General features: G+C 36.4%; 1 protein-coding gene across 15 annotated transcripts in view; it reads right to left on the bottom strand.

Annotated features, from left to right (window-relative positions):
* The window catches only part of Pcdh15 (protocadherin related 15), a 443,526-nt gene that overhangs the window by 127,361 nt on the left and 293,512 nt on the right, over positions 1 to 22,653 (bottom strand). For all 15 annotated transcript variants that reach the window (XM_048338795.1, XM_048338794.1, XM_048338792.1 and 12 more), the window contains one exon: positions 1,397 to 1,702. In XM_048338795.1, coding sequence (XP_048194752.1) covers positions 1,397 to 1,702 — 306 coding nt within the window. The remainder of the gene's footprint in view (positions 1 to 1,396; positions 1,703 to 22,653) is intronic.

The following is a 22,653-nucleotide window of genomic DNA, read 5'->3' on the forward strand; positions in this document are numbered from 1 at the left end:
GTTATCTTCATTCCCAGGATTAGGTGAGGAGCTCCATATGTCATTTCCAGAGACTTCATATTAAAGACTTTCATTTTAGTTTCTAGTCTACTGATCTGCTTACTAAACCAGACTAAAAAATTTGGGAACAAGAAGTCTTAGTTTCTCACCCTCTAAAATTAACAGATGATGACTAGTTTAGAGTTAAAGCTCAAGGAAATATGTTTGATGAATGGAAGTATGGGCCAATAAGTAAATAGAGGCGTAAACACAGAAATAATCATTTCTATGATACGCATGTGACTTTTTATGATAGATTGATGCTTCTTGTGAGAGTAAATATTTGATGGGTTGAATGATGGAAAGACTACAGAATCTTGAAAGCCATGATAATGAAATTAAAGTTATGCTCTGCAGATGGAGGAGAGAGTTATTATTTTTTTTCTAAATTATACTTCATAGACCTTCTGTATTGGAAGTAAATGGACTATTACTTCAAAATGCAAATTTTTTCCATCTGAGCAACTGTATGAAACTTTTCAGTTTCCAATAATATTATAGTTGGCAAATGAAAAAGAATCTTGTAGATGGAAATACAATTAAAGAAGAGATTGATACCCCTGAAAGATACTTGATATGCATTGAATGTGGAAAAAGTGATAGGGTAATGGGAATATCACTAACTGTATATTATAGGAGTGTCTTATTGGGCAGGTAAAATACATAGGCTTACAACTGCAAAATGAATACACCCACATACACAAATACACACACACATCTATGATTTTCTAGGAGTACAAAGATAAGTGTAAAAGTACACTGAAACGGTGAAAATGCTATATGAAAGGCTGGTGTGGTTTGTTTGAAAGTTTGCCCTTTCAGTTTTGTGGGAAGTAGAGGTAGAAAGATTAGAGATTGAGCTAGCTCTGGACAGAGTTGAGACCCTATCTTAAAAATAATTAAAGGCAAAAAAGTATTGGGGATGGAGACGTAGCTCAAGAATCAGAATACATTCCTACCAATTTTGAGGCCCTGAGCAAAACCCAGAACTAAGAATAATATTATATCAATTGGATTTTTCTTTATTGCTTATTGTATTGCCATATCACAAGACCTATGGCATTACTTTTGGACATATTTGAAAGGTACTCTTTCTTTTTTTGTACAAATGCAATTTTTCTTTTCCTATTTTATGGGATCTACCTGAAGAAAGGTTGTCACATAAAATACAGTGTACAGTAAGTATATTAGACATACTTACACTAACATTCCTTCCTTCTTAATCTGATATTATATTTTTTGGTGTTAAATTATGCTAGATTCCATTCTTTCTAGCTAAATTTGGCAACCTTCTTCTCTCTCTCTCTCTCTCAATTTACCATGTTGATTGCAGGGAATTCTTGCTTTTTCTACATACCTCTATTTGAAGGAATTTGGTTCCAGCTGGAAGATTCTCTTCAACAACGACAGTGTATGTTGCATTGGTGAACACTGGACTGTTATCATCAATATCCAAAACCTTGATAGCCAATGTTAGAGTTGAGTGGCGAGGGTGTACTGCTCCATCAGTGGCTACAACAACAAGTTCATAGTAGTCTCTAACTTCTCGGTTAAGCTTCACTGCTGTGTAGATACTGCCATTGGATGTGATACGGAAAAGATTATTAAAGTTACCCAGACTGTAGTACACTTGGCCATTTATTCCAGCATCAGGGTCAGTTGCCTAAATGAAAAGAAAACACAATTATTTGCCTTATTACTTTCTGGTAGGTTGTTGACAAATTATGACCTTCTTTTAACCAAATAATCTTTATTTTCCTCCAGAGGAAAATTTAAAAGTAATGAAAATGTAGTGTACCATCTAAAGCACAAAAGAAATGTTCCACAATTTACTTAGTAGACTAGTGACATAGTAGATAATACTGTTTGCAATGCAGTTATATAATAGAAAAAATCCTCAAAAATACTAAATTTTTCATGTATTGTCCATTCAGTAATAGACTTTTTTGAATTTTAAAGAAAAAGTCATATATATTTTAAATAATGCAACATAATTTACTGAGTAAGAATTTAACAATTTAACACAGTGGTTGCTTTTCATTCAAATATTTACAAATTTGTTTTCATATTTAAGTAAGTTCAGTTCCTATGTATTATTTAATCTTCATGATATTCTTAGTGAGCAAATATGATTGGGCTCATTTTTTAAAGGACAAAATGTGGTATATGGGATTTTACTTGTCTACAGTTATATACAAAATCAAGACTGCAATGACTCAGTTCCTAGTGCAGTACTATATATGAACAAGACAAGGGTTTCCTCTCTCTCTCTCTCTGTCTCTGTGTCTCTGTGTCTCTCTCTGTGTCTCTGTGTCTCTGTCTCTGTCTCTGTCTCTGTCTCTGGCTCTCTCCCTCTCTGTCTCTCCCTCTCTGTCTCTCTCTCTCCCTCTCTGTCTCTCTCTCTTCCTATCTTTCTCTCTCTCCCTCTCTCCCTCTCCCTCTTTCCCTCCTTGTTTGTCCTGAGGTTTGAACTCTAGGCATGGGCACTGTCACTGTGTTCTTTAGCTTAAGGATAGTGTTCTACCACTTTTAGCCCACAGCTCGACTTCTGGTTTTCTGGTGGTTAATTGAAGATAAGAGTTTCACAGACTTTCATGCCCAGACTGGCTTTGAATAGTGATCCTCAGATATTGGTCTACTGAGTAGTTAGGATTACAGGCCAAATATCTGGACACAAATTCAACACACAAAGTCAGTAAATTTGTACAGTAACAATTAACAGGCATCAAAACAAATTATGAGAACAGTTCAATACAAAATAGCTATGAAATATACTTAGAAATAGACTTGGGGACAAATCAAGTAAGCAAAGTTCTTGACATTAACAATTACTCATCTTGGAAGAAAAAAATGAAGAAATACCAAAAGATGAACAAACATATTCTATGCATGGCTGAATTAATATTATGAAGATGACTATACTATTGAAACCCAATGGAGAAACTGAATGCAATTCTACATCAATATCCCACTACCCATACTCACAAAAATAGAATATCAGTCCTCAGATTTGTAATGAACCATGAAAAACCCCAAATATCCAAAGTTTTCTAGACTTTTTTTTAAAGCAATATTGGTGTGATCATAATGAAACTTCAAATTATATTACAAAGCCATAGTAACAAAATAAGATTACTAGAGAAAATAAAAATAAAGACAAATGATACAAAATAAATGACCCAGAAGCAAATATATGCAGCTAAAAATATCTGATTGACAAAGGAATCAAAGAAGATTTACACTGGGAAAAAAATGGCAGCCTCTTCAACAAATGGTGTTGGCAAAACTGACTATCTATATACAAAAGACTGATATAAGATTCCTGTCTCTCATTTTACATTAATATCAATCCAAAGTGGATCAATGATCTCAACAAAGACTTGAAATTTTGAAATAGCTACATTAAGCTTATATTGACAATTTAGGATATTCTCATATCAAAGCCATTAACTTTAATAATATAGAGCAAATGTTTGTTTTTTGATAATATGATTTGTTGAGAGAAAACGTTCAGATAGACTGATGACTGATAGACTTCCAGGTAGACTGAAAGTAAATGATGTATTGGGAATCCCTATCAATAAAGAGCCTTAATTTCTTTGAAAGCCACTTATTTTTGTTAAAATATAAAGAATGTGTGAAATAGCATGCATACAGTCAAACACATTTATATTTTCTTTGGCTTCAGTTACAATTACTGACTTAACTGATTTTCTAACTGCCAAGCGTAAGTGAAACTTGCAGAATATATAACCGCATATTCTCCAGGGATTCACTCTAATAATGTTGAAATTTCATATAAATTTGTATGTCTGCCAAAGGGGCTAAGATATTTGTATTAAGTAAGACTATTTGGTTTCCTTCTCACTTCTAATTAATAGAGAAATAAAAACAATGTCATAACTTTAGCAAAATGGGCTAGGCTCACCAAGATCTTTTTACTTATTTATGACTATAGATAAATTTGTAAATATTAGACAAGTGAACCAAACCTCGGGTTTCTTTTTATCAGCAGTACTGTCAAGAATTTGTACCAATGCTTAATATCTAGCCAAACAGCTCAGTGTGTGATGCTGTAATAAAACTACTTATCTTCTTAGAAATCAATGAAAAGTTAACTAAAATTGTTAATAAAAAGTATCACACTTATCTTTCTTCCTTGTACTAGAAAAAGCAGTAAATGTTTATGTATGCAACTTTATAATCAACTATACATGATTAACACTTTTTACACAATATTTACCTTAGTGTCAGACCTGAATTGTATCTACCTATTTATGAACACATATTCGTAGGAAATTTGCTGCTAGTTTATTGTCAAATAAAGATCATTAAAAACATAACATAGGGCTGGGAATATGGCCTAGTGGTAAAGTGTTCATCTCATATTCATGAAGCCCTGGGTTCGATTCCTCAGGACCACGTATATAGAAAAAGCTGGGGGAGGAGAAAGATGGCGCCGACAGAATAGGGTGGCACCCCAACTTGCTCCAACTGAATAGCGAGCTGGGAACTCCAACACCCAACACCCCATCAAGAACCCAGCAAAACCAGCAGCCAGAAGCAGTGGAGAAATGCAGGAAAACAAAAAGGAGCAAAAAAGAAGAACCGAAAACCTACACGGAGCCAGAGAATCTCCAGGGCACCCTTCCCCCACCAGCCGACCCTGGCCCAAACAGGGCCAGGCTGGGAAAGGGGAACCCGGCAATCGGCAGACAGGCTGCCAGAAGCGCAGAATTCAGATAGCGGGAGACCCCACGGTCACAAGGCAGGGTGCGGACCAAGACACACACCGGCAGCGACAAGAAGTTCGGGTACACACCGGGCTCGGACAAGGGAACCCAGCGCGGGAGAAAGAGGGAACCGGGGAAGCCACCACGACACTTCACCAACCCCTGAAGGGCCAACGGCTGCGCGGGACACACACACAAAGCAGCAACTGTGAGTCCCCCATTATCCCCTCCCCCAACGGGAGACCAGCTATCAGAGACCCAAGCCCGACAAAGAAGCTAGATCTCCCTCCCTCCCCCTCCCCACCCCGAGGGAACAAAGAACCCCCAAATCAGGCGGGGAGCTCCCATCAGGCGCTGGGAAGTCAGTTTAGCAGGGGAAGGGCGGAGCATCCCCAAGGCCCCACAGGTTCCTGAACTGGCAGAACCAGCCCCGTCCCCTTCACAACAGGGGCCAGGAGACGGCCGGCAGTGCAAGCCCCACCCAAGGCGCCTGGACCTCGCAGACTCTTACAACTAAAATCACAGGTGCTGGAGGGCAATACCAGCCCAGCAGGGTCACCTGGGCCTGATCACGTCTCCCCCCTCACAGCGGAGGCGAGGTCTGAGGGTGCTAATCCACACCCGGACAGTCAATTCCACTGAGCCCCACAAATACCGCCCCCCCAATGGACTCGCAGGAGGACGCAAGCACAACCCAACAACCCAGAGCTTGCTCTGGGAGGCATATCCCGCTAAAGTGCCTGTTGTAGTGGACGCACAGCGCAGAGGAGGGCGGGGCCCCTGGCGGCAGCACCTGCTCTGGAAGGCGTACCCTGCACTGGTGGGCGAGGCCACAGCGACAGCACTTGCTGCCATAGACATGCCTACACAGAAGGGAGGGAAGACCTACACAGATCTCCAGATGCTCAAATCACAAAGATACATAACTCAGTTCATCAAAGGGCAAGCCAACTCGCCAGCTCCAAAAAGCAGCATGACTGAAGAGGAGATGGAGAATAAAAAAGCAAATGAGGCCATGTTAACAGGAATGATGGAAAGCGTCAGAAATGAAATCAGAAAACAATTCCAGGAGTTTAGAGCGGAAATCTGGAAGGACACCCAGGAAGCCAGGAAAGAAATGGAAGCAAAAATGGATATAATGCAAGCCTGCTTTAAAGAAAATCTCCACATCCTGAGAATTAAAATGCATGAAAAAATAGATTTAAAATACAACTCTTTAAAGGAAGAAATTTCCACGATCAGAACTGATCTGACAACCATAAATAGCTCTCTGACATCCATAAACTCCGCAATTGAAACCATAACACAAAGAGTGGACCATATAGAATCCAGAATCTCTCGCCTGGACGATGAAGCAGCTGACAACAACCAGAAAATGACCACACTACAAGAAAAGGGGAAGCTTCAGGGCAGACTAATCCAAGAACTAATGGACAAAGACAAGATATATAATATGCACATAATGGGAATAGAAGAAGGAGCCGAATACCAGAACAGAGGGCTTAATCATGTTCTCAATAAAGTTATTGCAGAAAACTTCCCCAATCTCACAGGGGACCCCATCCAGGTAACCGAAGCCTATAGGACACCTGGCAGGCCAGACCCCAGGAAAGCCACCCCAAGGCACATAGTATTCAAGACTACAGACCTCAAGATTAAAGAGCAAATTCTGAATTCAGCCAAAGCGAAGAAGGACACTTTCTTCAATGGGAAGAGGATTCAAATAACATCCGACTTATCCACACAAATTTACCAAGCTCGAAGTGAGTGGAGGAACACCATCCAAGTACTTCAGAATAACAATTTACAACTTCGGATCAAATATCCAGCGAAATTGGTGTTCACATTCGAAGGGAAAACCAGATCTTTCCACACCAAAGAGGAGCTAAAGGAGTATGTGAATAAAAAAGCAGCCCTACAACGAATTTTAAGAGGGGAACCCCACCCAACAGAGATCGTAAAAGACACACAGACAGAATCAGAAAGAAACTTCAATAGCCAAAGTCCAGCAGAAAGACCAGCTCACTAAAGACAGGAAAAAAAAAAAGAGGAAAAAAGAGCCCAACAAGAAAATGGAAGGAGAAAAAACACCCTAATCCTTGAACTCTTTAAATATAAATGGTTTAAACTCCCTGATAAAGAGGAGCAGACTGGCAGAATGGATTCACAAACAAAAAGTTGACATCTGCTGTCTACAAGAGACCCACCTTACAGCAAGGGACAAAAACAGGCTTTGAATGAAAGGATGGAGCAAGATCTACCAAGCAAATGCACCCACCAAAACGGCAGGTGTAGACATTCTGATAGCAGACAAGCTGGACTTCTCATTAAAGTCAACTCAAAAAGACAAAGAAGGACACTACATATTAATACAAGGAAAAATCCAGAATCAAGAAATCACGGTGATAAATGTATACTCACCGAACAAAAGAGGCCCTACACATGTCAAGCAAATCCTCACAGAATTACAGAGCAAGATAGATGCAAACACAATCATAGTGGGTGACTTTAATACTCCTCTCTCTCCAAGAGACAGATCCAACACCAGAGGATTAGTAAGGGAGCTGAGGACCTAAATAACACCATTTCCCAAATGGATCTAACAGACCTATATAGAACCTTCCACCCTACAGAAACCCAATACACCTTCTTTTCAGCAGCCCATGGATCATATTCCAAAATAGACCACGTCATAGCCCACACAAAGAACCTCAGCAAATACAAAAGTATTGACGTCATCCCATGTATTATATCTGATCACAGTGGATTAAAGGTAACCCACAACAACAAAGGATACCACAGAGGCTATACACACTCTTGGAGACTAAACCCTACACTGCTATCCAACACTTGGGCCACAGACCAAATTAAAGATGAAATCAACGAATTCATAAGCCACAATGACAAAGAAAACACATCACAAAGAAACCTATGGGACACAGCTAAGGCAGTACTGAGGGGCAAGATCATTGCACTCAGCACCCACATTAAAAGAATGGAAGCAGAGCAGGTGAATACCCTCACGATGAAACTAAAACAACTGGAGAAACAAGAAATGACAGAATCTAAAATGACTAGGAGGGGAGAGATCACAAAGATTAAAGAAGAGATAAATCTGATTGAAAATAGAAAGACCATTCAACAAATAAATAAGACTAAAAGCTGGTTCTTTGAGAAAATAAACAAAATTGACAGACCCCTTGCAAGACTTACAAAAAAAAGAAGAGAAGAGACTCATATATGTAAAATCAGGGACTCCAACGGAAAAATTACAAGTACATACGGTATTCAAACAATCATAAGGAGGTATTTCCAAAACCTCTACTCAGCAAAAAAAAAAATTATTTTACAGAAATGGATCAATTCTTAGAGAAGTACAAACTGCCCAAACTGAACCAAGAAGAAATAAATCAACTAAATAAACCAATAATGTATGGTGAGATACAGGAGGTAATCAAGAGCCTCCCTACTAAGAAAAGCCCAGGCCCAGATGGATTCACCAACGAATTCTATAAAACCTTTAGTGAGGAGCTAATACCAATACTCCTCAAACTCTTCCGCGAAATAGAAACAGAGGGAGAAATCCCAAACTCATTCTACGAAGCTAATATCATACTCATTCCCAAACCAGGCAAAGACCCAACAAAAAAAGAGAACTACAGACCAATATCAATAATGAACACAGACACAAAGCTCCTCAATAAAATATTAGCTAACAGGATCCAGAAACTGATCAAGAAAATCATACATCATGACCAAGTAGGTTTCATCCCTCAGTCACAAGGATGGTTCAACATCCGTAAATCAATCAACATAATTCACCACATAAACAGATGTAAAATTAAGAATTACATTGTTCTCTCAGTCGATGCCCAAAAAGCCTTTGACAAAATACAACATCCATACCTATTAAAATCTTTGGAGAGAACAGGAATAGATAGAACATTCCTCAAAACAATAAAAGCCATATACAACAGACCAACTGCTAATATCATATTAAATGGAGAGAGATTTAAATCATTCCCCCTAAACTCAGGAACAAGACAAGGATGCCCACTCTCCCCACTTCTGTTCAACATAGTGCTGGAATCCCTAGCCATAGCAATAAGGCAAGAGGAAGACATCAAAGGGATCCACATCGGCAAGGAAGAAATCAAGTTATCCCTATTCGCAGATGACATGATCTTATATCTGAAGGACCCAAAAAACTCAGTCCCCAAACTCCTACACCTAATAAACCAATTTGTCAAAGTAGCAGGATACAAAATCAATCCAAAAAAGTCAGCAGCTTTTCTGTACACCAGCAATATACAAACAGAAAAGGAAATTATGGAAACAATTCCATTTACAGTAGCCAAAAAAAGAACAATGTACCTAGGGATCAACTTGATCAAGGACGTGACGGACCTATTCAATGAAAATTACAAAAATCTAATAAGGGAAATCAAAGAAGACACAAGGAGATGGAAAGACCTCCCATGCTCACGGGTAGGCAGAATCAATATAGTGAAAATGGCCATATTGCCCAAATTGTTATACAAATTCAATGCAATACCTATCAAAATCCCAGACACATTCTTCACTGAAATAGAGAAAGCAATCCATAAATTCATATGGTACAGCAAAAAACCTAGAATAGCCAAAGCAATTCTAGGCAAAAAAAGCAATGCAGGAGGTATCACAATACCAGACTTCAAGCTTTACTACAAGGCCATCATAACAAAAACAGCATGGTATTGGTATAAAAACAGATCGGAAGACCAATGGATTAGAAATGAAGACCCAGAAATAAAACCGCACTCTTACAGCCAACTGATATTGGACAGAGGAGCTAAAGACATACAATGGAATAAACATAGCCTCTTCTACTACTGGTGCTGGGAGAACTGGGCAGCCATATGCAGAAAACTCAAAGTAGACCCAAGCCTATCACCATGCACCAAGATCAACTCAAAATGGTTCAAGAACCTCAATATCAGACCTGAATCTTTGAAAATACTGAAAGACAGAATAGGAAAGACGCTAGAACTTATAGGCACAGGAAGGAACTTCCTGAATAGAGTCCCAGGGGCACAACAAATAGGGGAATGACTCAACAAATGGGACTACTACAAATTAAAAAGTTTCTTCACAGCTAAGGACATAGCCACCAAAATAGAAAGACAGCCAACGATATGGGAAAGGATATTTACCAGCACAGCAACAGACAAAGGCCTGATATCGGTCATCTACAGAGAACTCAAAAAACTAAGCCCCTCCAAGCCCAATAAACCTATTAGGAAATGGGCAAAAGAGCTAAAGAGAGACTTCACAAGAGAAGATATAAAAATGCCAAAGAAACACATGAGGAAATGCTCAACATCCCTGCTAGTAAAGGAAATGCAAATAAAAACAACCTTGAGATACCACCTCACCCCAGTTAGAATGGCCTATACTCTGAACTCAGGCAACAACAAATGCTGGAGGGGCTGTGGGGAAAGAGGAACCCTTCTCCACTGTTGGTGGGAGTGCAAATTAGTACAACCACTTTGGAGAACAGTATGGAGGTTTCTCAAAAAGCTCAATATAGACCTATCCTATGACCCAGCCATACCACTCCTAGGCATCTATCCTAAACAGCAAAACCCAAGATATCAAAAAGACATTTGTACTTCCATGTTTATCGCGGCACAATTCACAATAGCCAAAATATGGAAACAACCCAGATGCCCCTCCACAGACGAATGGATCCAAAAAAATATGGTACTTATACACAATGGAATACTACATAGTGATTAGGAATGGTGAAATATTGTTATTCGCAGGGAAGTGGTCAGAACTCGAACAAGTAATGTTGAGTGAGACAAGCCTAGAACACAGAAAACAAAGGGGCATGATCTCCTTGATATATGACTATTAACAAAGGGAGACGGAGACACAGTAGAGACCAAGTCTGTGAATACTGTATATGTTCTTGATACATTGTGTATTGTATGTATGTCTACCTGACCTAGACAAGGGATAGAAAAACAGGACATAAGATATCACAAGAAATGTACACACTGCCCTACTATGTAACTGTACCCTTTTTGCACAACACCTTGTAAAAAATTTATGTTCAATTAATAAACAAATAAAAAAAAGAAAAAGAAAAAGCTGGAAGTGGCACTATGGCTCAAGTGGCAGCGTGCTAGCCTTGAGCAAAAAGAAGCCAAGGACAGTGCTCAGGTCCTGAGTTCAAGCCCCAGGACTGGCAAAAAAAGAAAACCAAACAAAACATAATATAAAAGGCCTCAGTGGATATAACAGTATTTGTCAGGAAAAAAAAATAAAACACTTCAATCACTAAAATCGTAGTTAGAATATATAAAAACAACCAAGAAATTATTTAAAAAGTCAGAGCATGTGTAAGGGGATTTATAAAATGAAAGGGTTTTGAATAATGATATGTACATTTCTTAGCATGTCACCTGAAAGAGCAATAAATATGTTCCTTAAATAGTTCTAGAGTCATTCCAAATCATTCTAGAGTACTCTACTACACAATCTTCACCTTCAATAAAAATGGAAGCCCATTCTGCCCTTCCTCAGTGCTTTAAATATGTAAATTTATGTATATTTTAAGAAATAGTATGAGTAAACATCCATAGGAAAATGTAATGTTTGTGTACTTTCTACTGAGTCATACGTGGGCATGTAAGTTTTACAATTATTGGCTAATTCCAATTTACAATATATTTATCATTGTACTTAGATTATTTAGAGAAAATCTATTTCAGTTTATTCTGGTAAATTCAGCAAATAATTTTGAAGACAAAAGGAAAATATTATAGCTATTATGAAGGTGTGAACTATCACATAACACCTAATTAAACCAGTGTGAAGCTCTACAGGCTTGCTTGCTCTTAACAGCAATTTAAGAGGCTATGCACTCTTTTCTCACCTAGAAGCAAAAAGCATAAAAGTTGTTGAGTAGTGAGGTCCTACGAAGAAGCTTAGTGGAGTAATTTCAATTGCATTATTAGTGGAAATATGTTTTTTAGAAAAGAATTATCTATGAATTCAGAAAGTACAAGTAGTCATAAATTGTATGTCTTTAAAAGAAGCCAAGTTATTTCAAGGGTTGTGATTGTTACTATGAAATAATTCAGTGGTTTGAAAAGAAGGTAAAATTGTCCTAACTAAACAAATATGCTTCATATTGGTCATTGATGACTGGGGTGTAGATTTATTACTCAGGAGGCAGAATGCGTTGTTAAAACCATAAACAGAATGAATCGTTTGTCACTATTGAAGGTATAAAATACTCAATTCCTGTACATCTAGATAAATCTGTGTTTAAACTAATGACTTCTCAAGGGTCCACTAAGGACTTCTCAAGGGTTCAAGTCCTAGATTGTTAGAAGCACAACTCTTTTCTGCCATGAAGGAGTGAATTAGTGAGGAAATCATCCTAAGTTCTCGTCCATCAGTAGTAAAGTGATGATAGTAAGGAGTACTTATCTAACCCTTACTGAGAGGTTTCATACAAATTAAAGTTTTTTTTAGCACCATTTAAATAGTGAATTAAATTTGTTCATGTTAATTGCTATTAAATTTTATCTACTTACAAATTAATCAATAGAAGTAGATGAGGTCATAAAATGCTTAAAGAATGTTTTGGCACAATGAATTGCTTTATTTTTATTACTTTATTTAGATTTTTCAGAAATTTTCCTTGGTATAATAATTATTGGCAGTCTATGGCCATACCCCCCTGGACGTGCCCGATCTCATCTAATAATTATTGGGAGTCTATTGGAGGACAGTACATTGTTATCAATATTTTGGTATTTATTAAAATATTCATAATTGAAATACATTTGCCCACATGGTGTTTTAATGTACTAGTAAAAATATACAGAAACATATGATTCAATAATAAATGACTGAAAAAAGAGTGTATTAACTATAAAAACAAAGATGATGATGCATAGTATTTTGATGCAAAAATTAATTTAGTATGAAATTAGAATCATAACAGAAAAATTTCAATTGAAAAATGTATCTGATAACATTATAGATGTTCCTACAATGAGACATGTTTAATCCTGACAACAGAAAAGCCAATTTTGAATCATGCATTCCATATGGAGGTAGAAGAATTATGATAGCTTATGTTGCACTTTAAAGTAATGTCATCATGGTTTGAGCAAAAAATGTGGACACCACTGTGTGAATATTTATGGTTTCGTTATGTCATAAGTCTTTAAAAATATTATATTTTTATCTGTTAGTGGTATGAGTTAATTCATATTTAACATTCCCTTATTGTAATTAGTGTAAATTGTCCTTCCCTCTCTAAAAAGACAAATTCAAACACAGCAAATAGTAGTTCCACAGATAAAAGTATTGACAGCTGTCTGTACTTTTACACAAAGCTGTATCCTTGTTAGTTTTACTACCTTTTCTCTTGTCAAAGACCGAAAATTTCAGTAAAGTAATCAGACAAGATGTTTTAGATATTTTCTATGTAGAATTCCTTATTGATTATTTCCACTAATCTGAGATAGCTATCCTCCTACAAAGACTGCCTGTCATCATGTATTTACTTACAATTGATTGACTACCTATACTAAAATTCCAGAAAGTTGACACCAAAAAAAGCAGATACATCGTCACTAACTTCATAATACCTATTCTTCATGATATTCAATGAATAGTTGTTGAAGTGGGTTATTAAAGAGTTCATCTTTACCACGTAGTGGGCATTTGACCTGAAAATTATCTGCATTTTTCCATGTCAAATGTTTTTACTCCAAAACAAAATTGAATTTTATTCTAGATCTCAATAATGCACATAATCAGATGACCTGAATTTAATCTTATATTACCCATGTATATGCCACAACTAACTCACTGACACAAGCTCTATTTCCTCTAAGTTTTGTTTGTTACAAACATGGTAGCCAGGTTCAAAGCAATTCCAAGATCTCATGTTACCAATCCTGATGTTTATTTCTTACCTGTGCAATATCAGTTATGAATTCCCTGAACCTATACTCTACACTGGCTTTTTATAGGAAAGAAACTTATGGAGCAGCTCTTTTGCCACATATATAGTAGAGGAAAGAAGACAAAATACAGGGGATTGCTACCTATTAAATTTTTATTTTCAATGTTATGTACAGAGGGATTACAGTTATACTAAAGATAGTGACTACATTTTTTGTCAAACTTTTTACCTCCTCCCTCATATTTCCCCCACTTTCCCTATAGTTCTTGATGCTTTCGCTTGGTAGGGAAACAAATCACTTATGCTTTCGCTCCATTGGTGAAAGTCAATGACATGAAGGATGGTGACACGGAGTAGAGAAGCAACCTCTTCACAAAATGAGATAAAAACAAATCTGAACCAAACAACTTTTTCTTTGAAATTCACCAAAATGTCTCTTAGTTTCCCTGATAAGTTTCTTAGCAACCCAACACAGATCTCTCAAAGCTAGCTTGGTTTCTAATCATTTGTGGAAACATTTTCATTCAGTCTCCTGTGCCTTCTTGCACTTAGCAGAAAGCATTTATGACTATTAATACAGGTTGTGCAAATAAACATTAGGTCTAAGAAGCCATAGTTCATCCATTACACAAAAGTAAGCATAAATAAAGAATTTGTCAATTGCTTGGTGAGAAAGTGCAAAGTTGAGGAGAGATTGGAATACAGGAAGTATTTTTTTTAAATAGCCAGAAAATGGCATTGAACTACCTTTCTAAAGTTAAGTGATAGTTCATGCACACAAGAGACAAGTGTTACATTAAGGAAGTCATTGTAGGCTGTTCCAAAATAGCTTAGGTCTTTCTCAATTCACTTCTCTGCCAAAAATTGACCAAGGATAATGGAAGTCACAGTTTCTTCTTATGTGATATGCTTATTTAGATTACAGAAAGAGAAGAAATAATTTCTATTTCCTTATTGAGTGCCTGAACTGAATTTATGTGTACTGGGAAAGTCACATTCAACTTAGGGCTCCTTTTTGAATCCGAATGTAAAGATACTTCTGGTGTGGTCCTCCATTTACAGCTACATCCTTCCAACATATGTTCAATGTGCTTTTGATTATATACACCGTAAGGAATCACAGCCCTTCATCAAGCTTTATGTAAGGTGAGGTGCTGCCATTATTTCCTTCAATATCAGTAGAATTGTTTGTTCATCAATTTTATAGCAATGTAAATTTTGAAGTCTACAATATTCCATCAATACCTTTCAGTTCTTTGGGGAAAATATTTGAAAACAAACCAGATTGGAGATTAAAACATGGAGAAAATCTTCAATTGGTTATATATGGTTTTACTGTGGGTACACAGTGAATAAGATGAAAGTTTTAACATGTGTTGGCCCAGTAAAAGTCTTGCCTCAGCATCATGATATTTGCTCTCTGAAATGTTATGTTTGTATGTTTATGGGAGATCATTATTTCACAGTAAACCTCGTCAGTAAAATTAGATTTTATGAGACCTGCAATGTGGAATAGAATGGTAAATATAAAAATAAGATACATACATATATACAGAGAGAGTTTATAATATAGAGAGTTTACAATATAGATTGTATGTAGATAGATAGTATATAATATAGCTACCAAGAACCTTTGTAGGTAATAGGGAATAAATATACTGACTTATGGCAAACCTACAGTCTGTAGAATCTAATAGAGAGTGAAGCTACTGTCCACCATGACAAGTGTGAACTGCTTTGATTTGTTCTGCCTGGAGGAAACATTATTCCTGCTACTTTCATAAAGACTGATTGCTTTTGACAGAAATCTCTCTGTGCAGACTTAGGTGAGTATGGTACTGAGGAGTCATAAAACCATTAGAAAAAAACTGTGGGCTCAGAGTAGCTCCTCATAAAAATGTTCAGAGAGAAGGAATAAGACAGTGAATAAGAGGCTGTATTTGCTATATATCCACGTGGAGAATTATGACACACACAAGGAATATTTCCAGCCATGGGTTTTAGAAATCCCAATGAAGTAATCTTTTTGAGGCATCATAAACCAAATAGTAAGAAAACCAGCCAAAGAAAAATTGCCCACTTTTATATATTTATTTGCAGACTGCATCTAGATGAAAACACAACAAAAAAGCACAACCTCCCATTTTGATTCTTGCATGACTTGAAGAAAGATCTATATTTCTTTACAGGTTGGGATCCCTGGGAAGGGCACAAAGAGAAAGAAATTACTTTCACATATTTTACTGCGATGTTCTTTTGAAATAAACACCAGCAGAAGGCAGAGCAGTCTGGACTGGACTGAGAAAGAACTCTAAATGCTACTAGGGACTAACTTCAATATAGGCCAACCACTGATTATGAAGGAGTCTAGTATACTTCTGTACTAGAGGCTGGGGATTTAGTTCAGTGGAAGAGCACCTGCCTGGCAAGTGCAAGGCTGCGAGTTCAGGTGTTAGCTCTGGGGGGAAAAAAGCTAGAAGTACTGGTCAGAGTTGTTCTGAACTGGTAAAAATGATTTTTATGTATAAGTTAGGATATATTTTACAGGGAGAAGCTTGATGTAGGTATGAAAGACCAATGAAGCTGCGGAAAATCTCTGAAGTTCCTGGCTCCTGAAGGATATCTGCCTACATCACTCTGAATAGTTAAGATGTGAAGGGCTTCTAGCATTTTTGTCCAAGTTACAAATCTGTAATTTATTATTTCAAAACATAGTAAATTATATATACACATGCACACAGAGAATCATTAAAACAGCGTATTTCCTCAAATGGGAAAAAAAAACAGTTATACTGTGGCTTCAAAGTTACAAATACCATGGTTGGATTGGATTGACTCATTAATAATTGTCTTTTCTGCAGATATGAGGCTAAAGTTTTCCTATTGAATTTTATTCCTCCAGGAGAATAAATGTCCCAGCTAAGGTATTATTATCTCCTTTTTTGTGTTGAGCCTCCTGCAAACACTGAAGAAGACAGCTATTCTTTTCTACAGTTTGAAATAGTAACATTGAAGATATCTCATATACTTTGTACAGATTCCTGCCACTAGCAAATAAGAGACTGTTTTTTAAGAGTTAGATACCAATATGTTTTCCACGTGTCACCTTTGTGAAGGGAGAGATGTTTTAGCAGGTGTAGTGTTCAGAAGCTATATAGCTGCATGATAGAGTGAAGCCCAGATATAAACATAATCATGGCTTGAAACAATGTTCAATGTAGTCTAAACTGTCTTAATGAGCTTAATCCTGAAACTTAAGGACCATATCACAGCAACACACATGTTGAAAATTATTTGTAGAGAAACCCAGAATTTGCCAGTATTTATTTGTAAACAAAATCTTGGATTAAAGTATGCTATCCCTAGTTTCCTTTACTTTGTCCCTTACTGTTTGGGAAGGTAAGATGAACTGAGGGTTATATCAGAAAGAAAAAAAATGCTCAATAGCAGTCATGCAAAGTAGTATGGGAAACAATATTTAATATACCCAGAGCTATGAAATTCACCCATCATTTTGAAATATGAAAGTAATAATTTCAAAATAAACATATAAACCATATAACATCCAACCACTCTATTATCTGCTCAGTGTCTTGCTCCTGAATTGATTGATTCAAATGCTCCACCAAAGGATCTGTTCTTGTTTTCTATAATTTTTTTAAACATCCATCTTCTATCAGGAGAAAGAACAGAAAAGCCTAAGATTCATTACACTCATTCCTAAAGAACTTGATTATATGCTCATCAGTTTATGTATTTATCCATGGAAAGTTGTTCATCTTACACTCACTGGCCTTTGCTGTTTAGTCAGTATAGTCTTCTCACTATTCTACCTGTTCTTCATTTCTCACACCAAAATCTCAACATGTAAGAAGAACCCTGTCACATATACCCATTCTTTTTTTATCCCTTACAATATTCCTGACTATTCTGTTTGTTTTTGCTGTAATTCTGTTTGTTTTGATGTAAATATTTATTTGATGTATGATGCTTTGATTCACTAGCCTGTGATCTTCATGAGGGTAGAAACCATACTGTTTTTGTTTTAGCACTGTGGGTCTAGTGTCCTATATATACTTATACAGATACTTTATAAAATTTAATTCACAAAATGGATAAATGAATGGTAAATAAGGAATTGAATCACACAAGCAAAGAAAAACTATGTTGATGAAACTTACACTAAGTAAAACAATGTAGTGACAAAATCTTATCATTCCTCCTTTGATACTTAGAAGACTCAATCACTTTTCAAAAGGAGGCAGAGTAGATTTTTTTCTATAATAATAAACCCTTATACTGTTTTTTCAATGAATCTACAGGCTTGTTTCCTACTCAATAAGACTTCAAATAGCCAATTAATCATAGGAGCAAAAGAATTAATTGCAAGGCCATTCAATAGAGAAGTGGATATCAAAGTCTCAAAGTCTTTCTCCCCCAGCAGGCCAGAGTGTGGGATTTCACTCAGGCTGTGTTATTAGGGCATGTGGTATAATATGCATGCAGTCACCTCTTTTCTCTCCTAATTTAAGCATAATATGGTATGTCATGACCCCCATGAATGGGTATGCTTTCATCATGAGGCCATCTGATCTATGAATGTGGCACCAAACGAAGATGTAGGATGTCTTCAATTATCTCCTTTTAGGATCTTGTGATAACTTAGTGCTCTGCAACTGGGTGTATAGGATTATCAGCACTCATGCTTCATTTTAGCCAAGAAAGGCTAATTAGGACAACTGGCTGTGAGTAATTTCAAGGGTCATTCTGGTAATGTTTTGGATCGAAAATTCCCTGTCCTTCCCAATAAATTTATTTATAATCTATGTTATAGAGATTACTCACTTACCTCTACTAGGATGCCCAGCCATTCTAGCAGAGTAAAAAAATTGTTTAGATAGTAAAATGCTACTGAAACACTTATCTGGTACAAATCACTGTTTGCATTTAGACTGAATTTTGTAAAGGCAACCTTTAACTTAATGGATGGAGGATTAACATTGTCACACTGTTCTTGGTCTATCGGAACTATCTGATTGAAACCATCCAACTTGTCAGCATATTTTAAGCATGTAATATTTGCCAGGTACCAATGGGTGCTGGAACATAGTGACAGAAAAATATATTCTCTAATATTGTCCATTTAATTGTTCTTAGGAAAGTTGTAGATCATTACAATGTGGAGGCACAGTCAGATCGACTACACCTGTCATTCCAGCCACTGGAGAAGAGAGAATGGGATGATCACAGTTGCAGGCCACTTAGGGCAGAAAAATATGTAAGACCTTGTCCCAATCCATTAGTCATGCCTGCCCTCTCAATTGTGTAAGTTAAAGGTGAGAGATATGTAGCTCCAGGCAAGCCTGGGAAGAAAAGTCCAGAAGACCCCATCTCCATGGAGGGGAGACAGACATGGTGATATCCACCTATTACCTTGGCAATGATGGGAAGCCTAAAGTAGATATATCACAGTTTACATGCATACTCAGGCAGGAATTAAGATCCAGACCAAAATATTCAGAGAAATATAGGGCCAGAGTCATGACTCAAATGGCAGAATGCTAGGCTGGTGAATTTGAGCACCTGAGTTCAAACCAACAAAAATAAACATAAAATCTTAAAAATAATACTAAAGAGTAGGTAAGAATAAATAACAGAGTAGGTGAAATTGATCAAGTCTAGTATATGCATGTAATAAATATCACAATGTTACTTATTTGGGCAACTAATATTTGCTAATAAAAGCATAGTAAAAATAATAAAATATAATTATTTATTATGTATATATTAATATAATGATTTATACTATGCAACAAAATATAATATAATATTATAATACAATACATAAACAGAAAGTATACATATTACACAATTATATAATATTATATGTGATATACATTATATAATTATATATTACTTTAAATATGATATGTAATACATACGGAATATATACAATACATAATATATAATTATATATAAAATATATTTTAATCATCACATTAAATTTATGAGGAAATTATTTTGATCGCTTTCATTTTACTGAGGAGAAAGGTTAAATACATTTCAATTTGACAGATTTGAACATCTCTGAGTTAGCCAAACTTGAACTCAGATGACTGTACTATGAAACTTGCTTTGCCCAAGATATCAGGCTTTGTTCTTCCTCACTTTCTCCTTCCCTCTTTGCTTCCTTATAATTAATTATATTTTCTTTCTCTTTTTTTTTTCCTTTTACCAATCCTGGTGCTTGAACTCTCTGCCTGGGCACTACCCTGAGCTTCTTTTGCTCAAGGCTGGCACTCTACCACTTGGGCCATAGCACCACTTCTGGGTTTTTTTGTTTATGTGGGACTGAGGAATCGAACACAGGGCTTCATTTATGATAAGCAAGCATTCAACTACTAAGCCACATTCCCAGCTCGAATTAGTTATATTTTATAGTTTAGATAACAACTACCAATGGCTTGAAATCTTATTTATTCTATTTGCCCAGATTATCTAAGTTGACTTCAGTAGAAGTTAATATAAACAAACAACAGAAATAAAATGTCACTGGACTAAAAGTCAATGACTAAAAATCTTAGAAATGCAGTAAATTTAATCTCCATGATTACTGTTGAGTTGAAAATAAACCGAGATAATTATAGTTTTTATTGTAATTGAATTTATGCAAGTAGAAGTTCTTAATAAAGTTTTTACTCTCAGATTTAATTATAAGGGTCAGACAGGAAGGCACAAGGTGACTGACTACTAAGATTTAAATTCCAATCTGGATTTAATATTTTATAAAAAAAAAAAAATTACCTACTTTTAGCAATGTACATGTTAGTGGCATTATAACACTACAATGTACAAAATATATGAATGTTTTGATTTACTTCCTAGCTTAAAATGTAGGTTACTTTAGAATATTATTGGTAAATTTGGACAAGTCCTTCTTCCTGAACTTGAATGTAACTGAAACAGGAATAAAGAAATCTCTATGAAAGTTGTATAAATTAAACATTGTTTTAAGATAGAAAGCTTGTACTTAACATGATGTTATATAAATAGTAAAAAGAAATAAATAGAAAAAGCTCAAATAAAAACAAAACAACAAATAAAATTAGCTAGTGTCTCATGTATGTATTCCTAGAAAATCATAAAAATGAGATCTTGAAGATGAATATTTGAATCCAGCCCATATAGAAAAGTCTACAAGACTTCATCTCTAAAATAATCAGACAAAAGCTGGGCTAGAATTGAGGCCAAAGTGGTAGAGCACCAGTCAAGCAACAACAGAAAAATTTAGCAACTACTAGGGCAAGGCCCTGATTTAAGTCCTGATTCTGGCCCCAAAATACAACACAGCACAGCACAGCATAGCACACCATAACACCACACAGCACAATTAAAGAAGAGAGGACAGTGGACAGGTGGGGTAGGGGAAAAGAGGAAGAGGTATAAGAAATAAGTGCTGAAAGTGCAAAAAGAAAATGCTTTTCATACTCTCTGTGTAGTATTATTTTTTTTTTTTTTTTTTTTTTTGGCCAGTCCTGGGTCTTGGACTCAGGGCCTGAGCACTGTCCCAGGCTTCTTTTTGCTCAAGGCTAGCACTCTGCCGCTTGAGCCACAGCACCACTTCTGGCTGTTTTCTGTATATGTGGTGCTGGGGAATCGAACCCAGGGCCTCATGTATACGAGGCAAGCTCTCTTGCCACTAGGCCATATCCCCAGCCCCTGTGTAGTATTATTTAATAAACAGTTTCCCATTGCAGCACTTTTCTCAGCCAATTACATTATGATGGATTCAGTTGTTTGATTTTTTTTTTTCCTGACTCATAGAATCCTTTGTTTTGGTGCAGCTATGAAATGTGAGAGGAACGTGAAGAAAGGGTAGACAAGCATAAGGATCATAAGGACAATGGTACTATTAATTTACTCTTTACCCAAAAAATCAGTTTCAGACTATATTTACTCCAAATAACAGTTAGGTTTCTTGAAATTATATAGGTAAATATTTTCATGGCTTGAGAATATAGGATTTTTTTTCATAATCAAAAAAGAAGCAACAATTTTATAAATGATTCTTAAAATTGACCATTTTATATGCAAGAAACTATTTGTCACAATGAATGTTTACAGAAGTGAAAAGTAACCCCACAATAGGAGTAGTTTGAAATATGTACAAGTAAGGAATCCTATTTAGTATATAGAAAGAACTCTCACAGATGAGAACACTAAAAAAGGCATGGCAAAGGTAACCTAAAATAATGTGGTTAGCTTAAACAGCTGATTTCAAAAAGAGAATATTCAAAGTAGTAAACAGATGAACAAGGCTGAGTCTCAGGAAAATGGCAACAAAAATCAAAAATGATCCTCTTAAAGCCATCCTAGTTTGATTAAATGATAAACACCTCAAGCAACAAGATGAATAATACCAACCTCTTGTAACTCTTGCCATAATTTGTATGGAAAATAACCTAGTGTTAGGTTTTTGAAGTAGGTAGCCAGTAAAGGAGAACGCCACATGGTATTCAGGCAGGAGAGAAAAGTTTATTACCTAACTGCTGGCCTGTGGCCGAGATAATGCATGACCTGAGAGAAAGGAGAGAGGGGCAACCCCCACCCAGCCCTGCCTTAGATAGTGTAGGGGCAGGGGGTGTGGCCAGGTGGATTAGGATGTGACCTCAGGGAAAGGGGAGGTAACTGCCTCCAGGTATGCCGGTTACCCAGGTAACTGGGTGGAGACTTAATGAGGTGGAGGCATCTGTGTGGGGCCCTAGGGGTGGACCTTAAGCTTAGTATTACTAATAAAATAGAATGTGCATGCAGTTATTATATATGATCTCAGGCATATGTGTGTAAGAAAAATAACAAAAATATTCACAGGATTGTTAAGGAAAATATCCTGTAATTAGGGGACCA

The sequence above is a fragment of the Perognathus longimembris genome, chromosome 2 (assembly GCF_023159225.1).
Source record: "Perognathus longimembris pacificus isolate PPM17 chromosome 2, ASM2315922v1, whole genome shotgun sequence".
Lineage (NCBI taxonomy): Eukaryota > Metazoa > Chordata > Mammalia > Rodentia > Heteromyidae > Perognathus > Perognathus longimembris.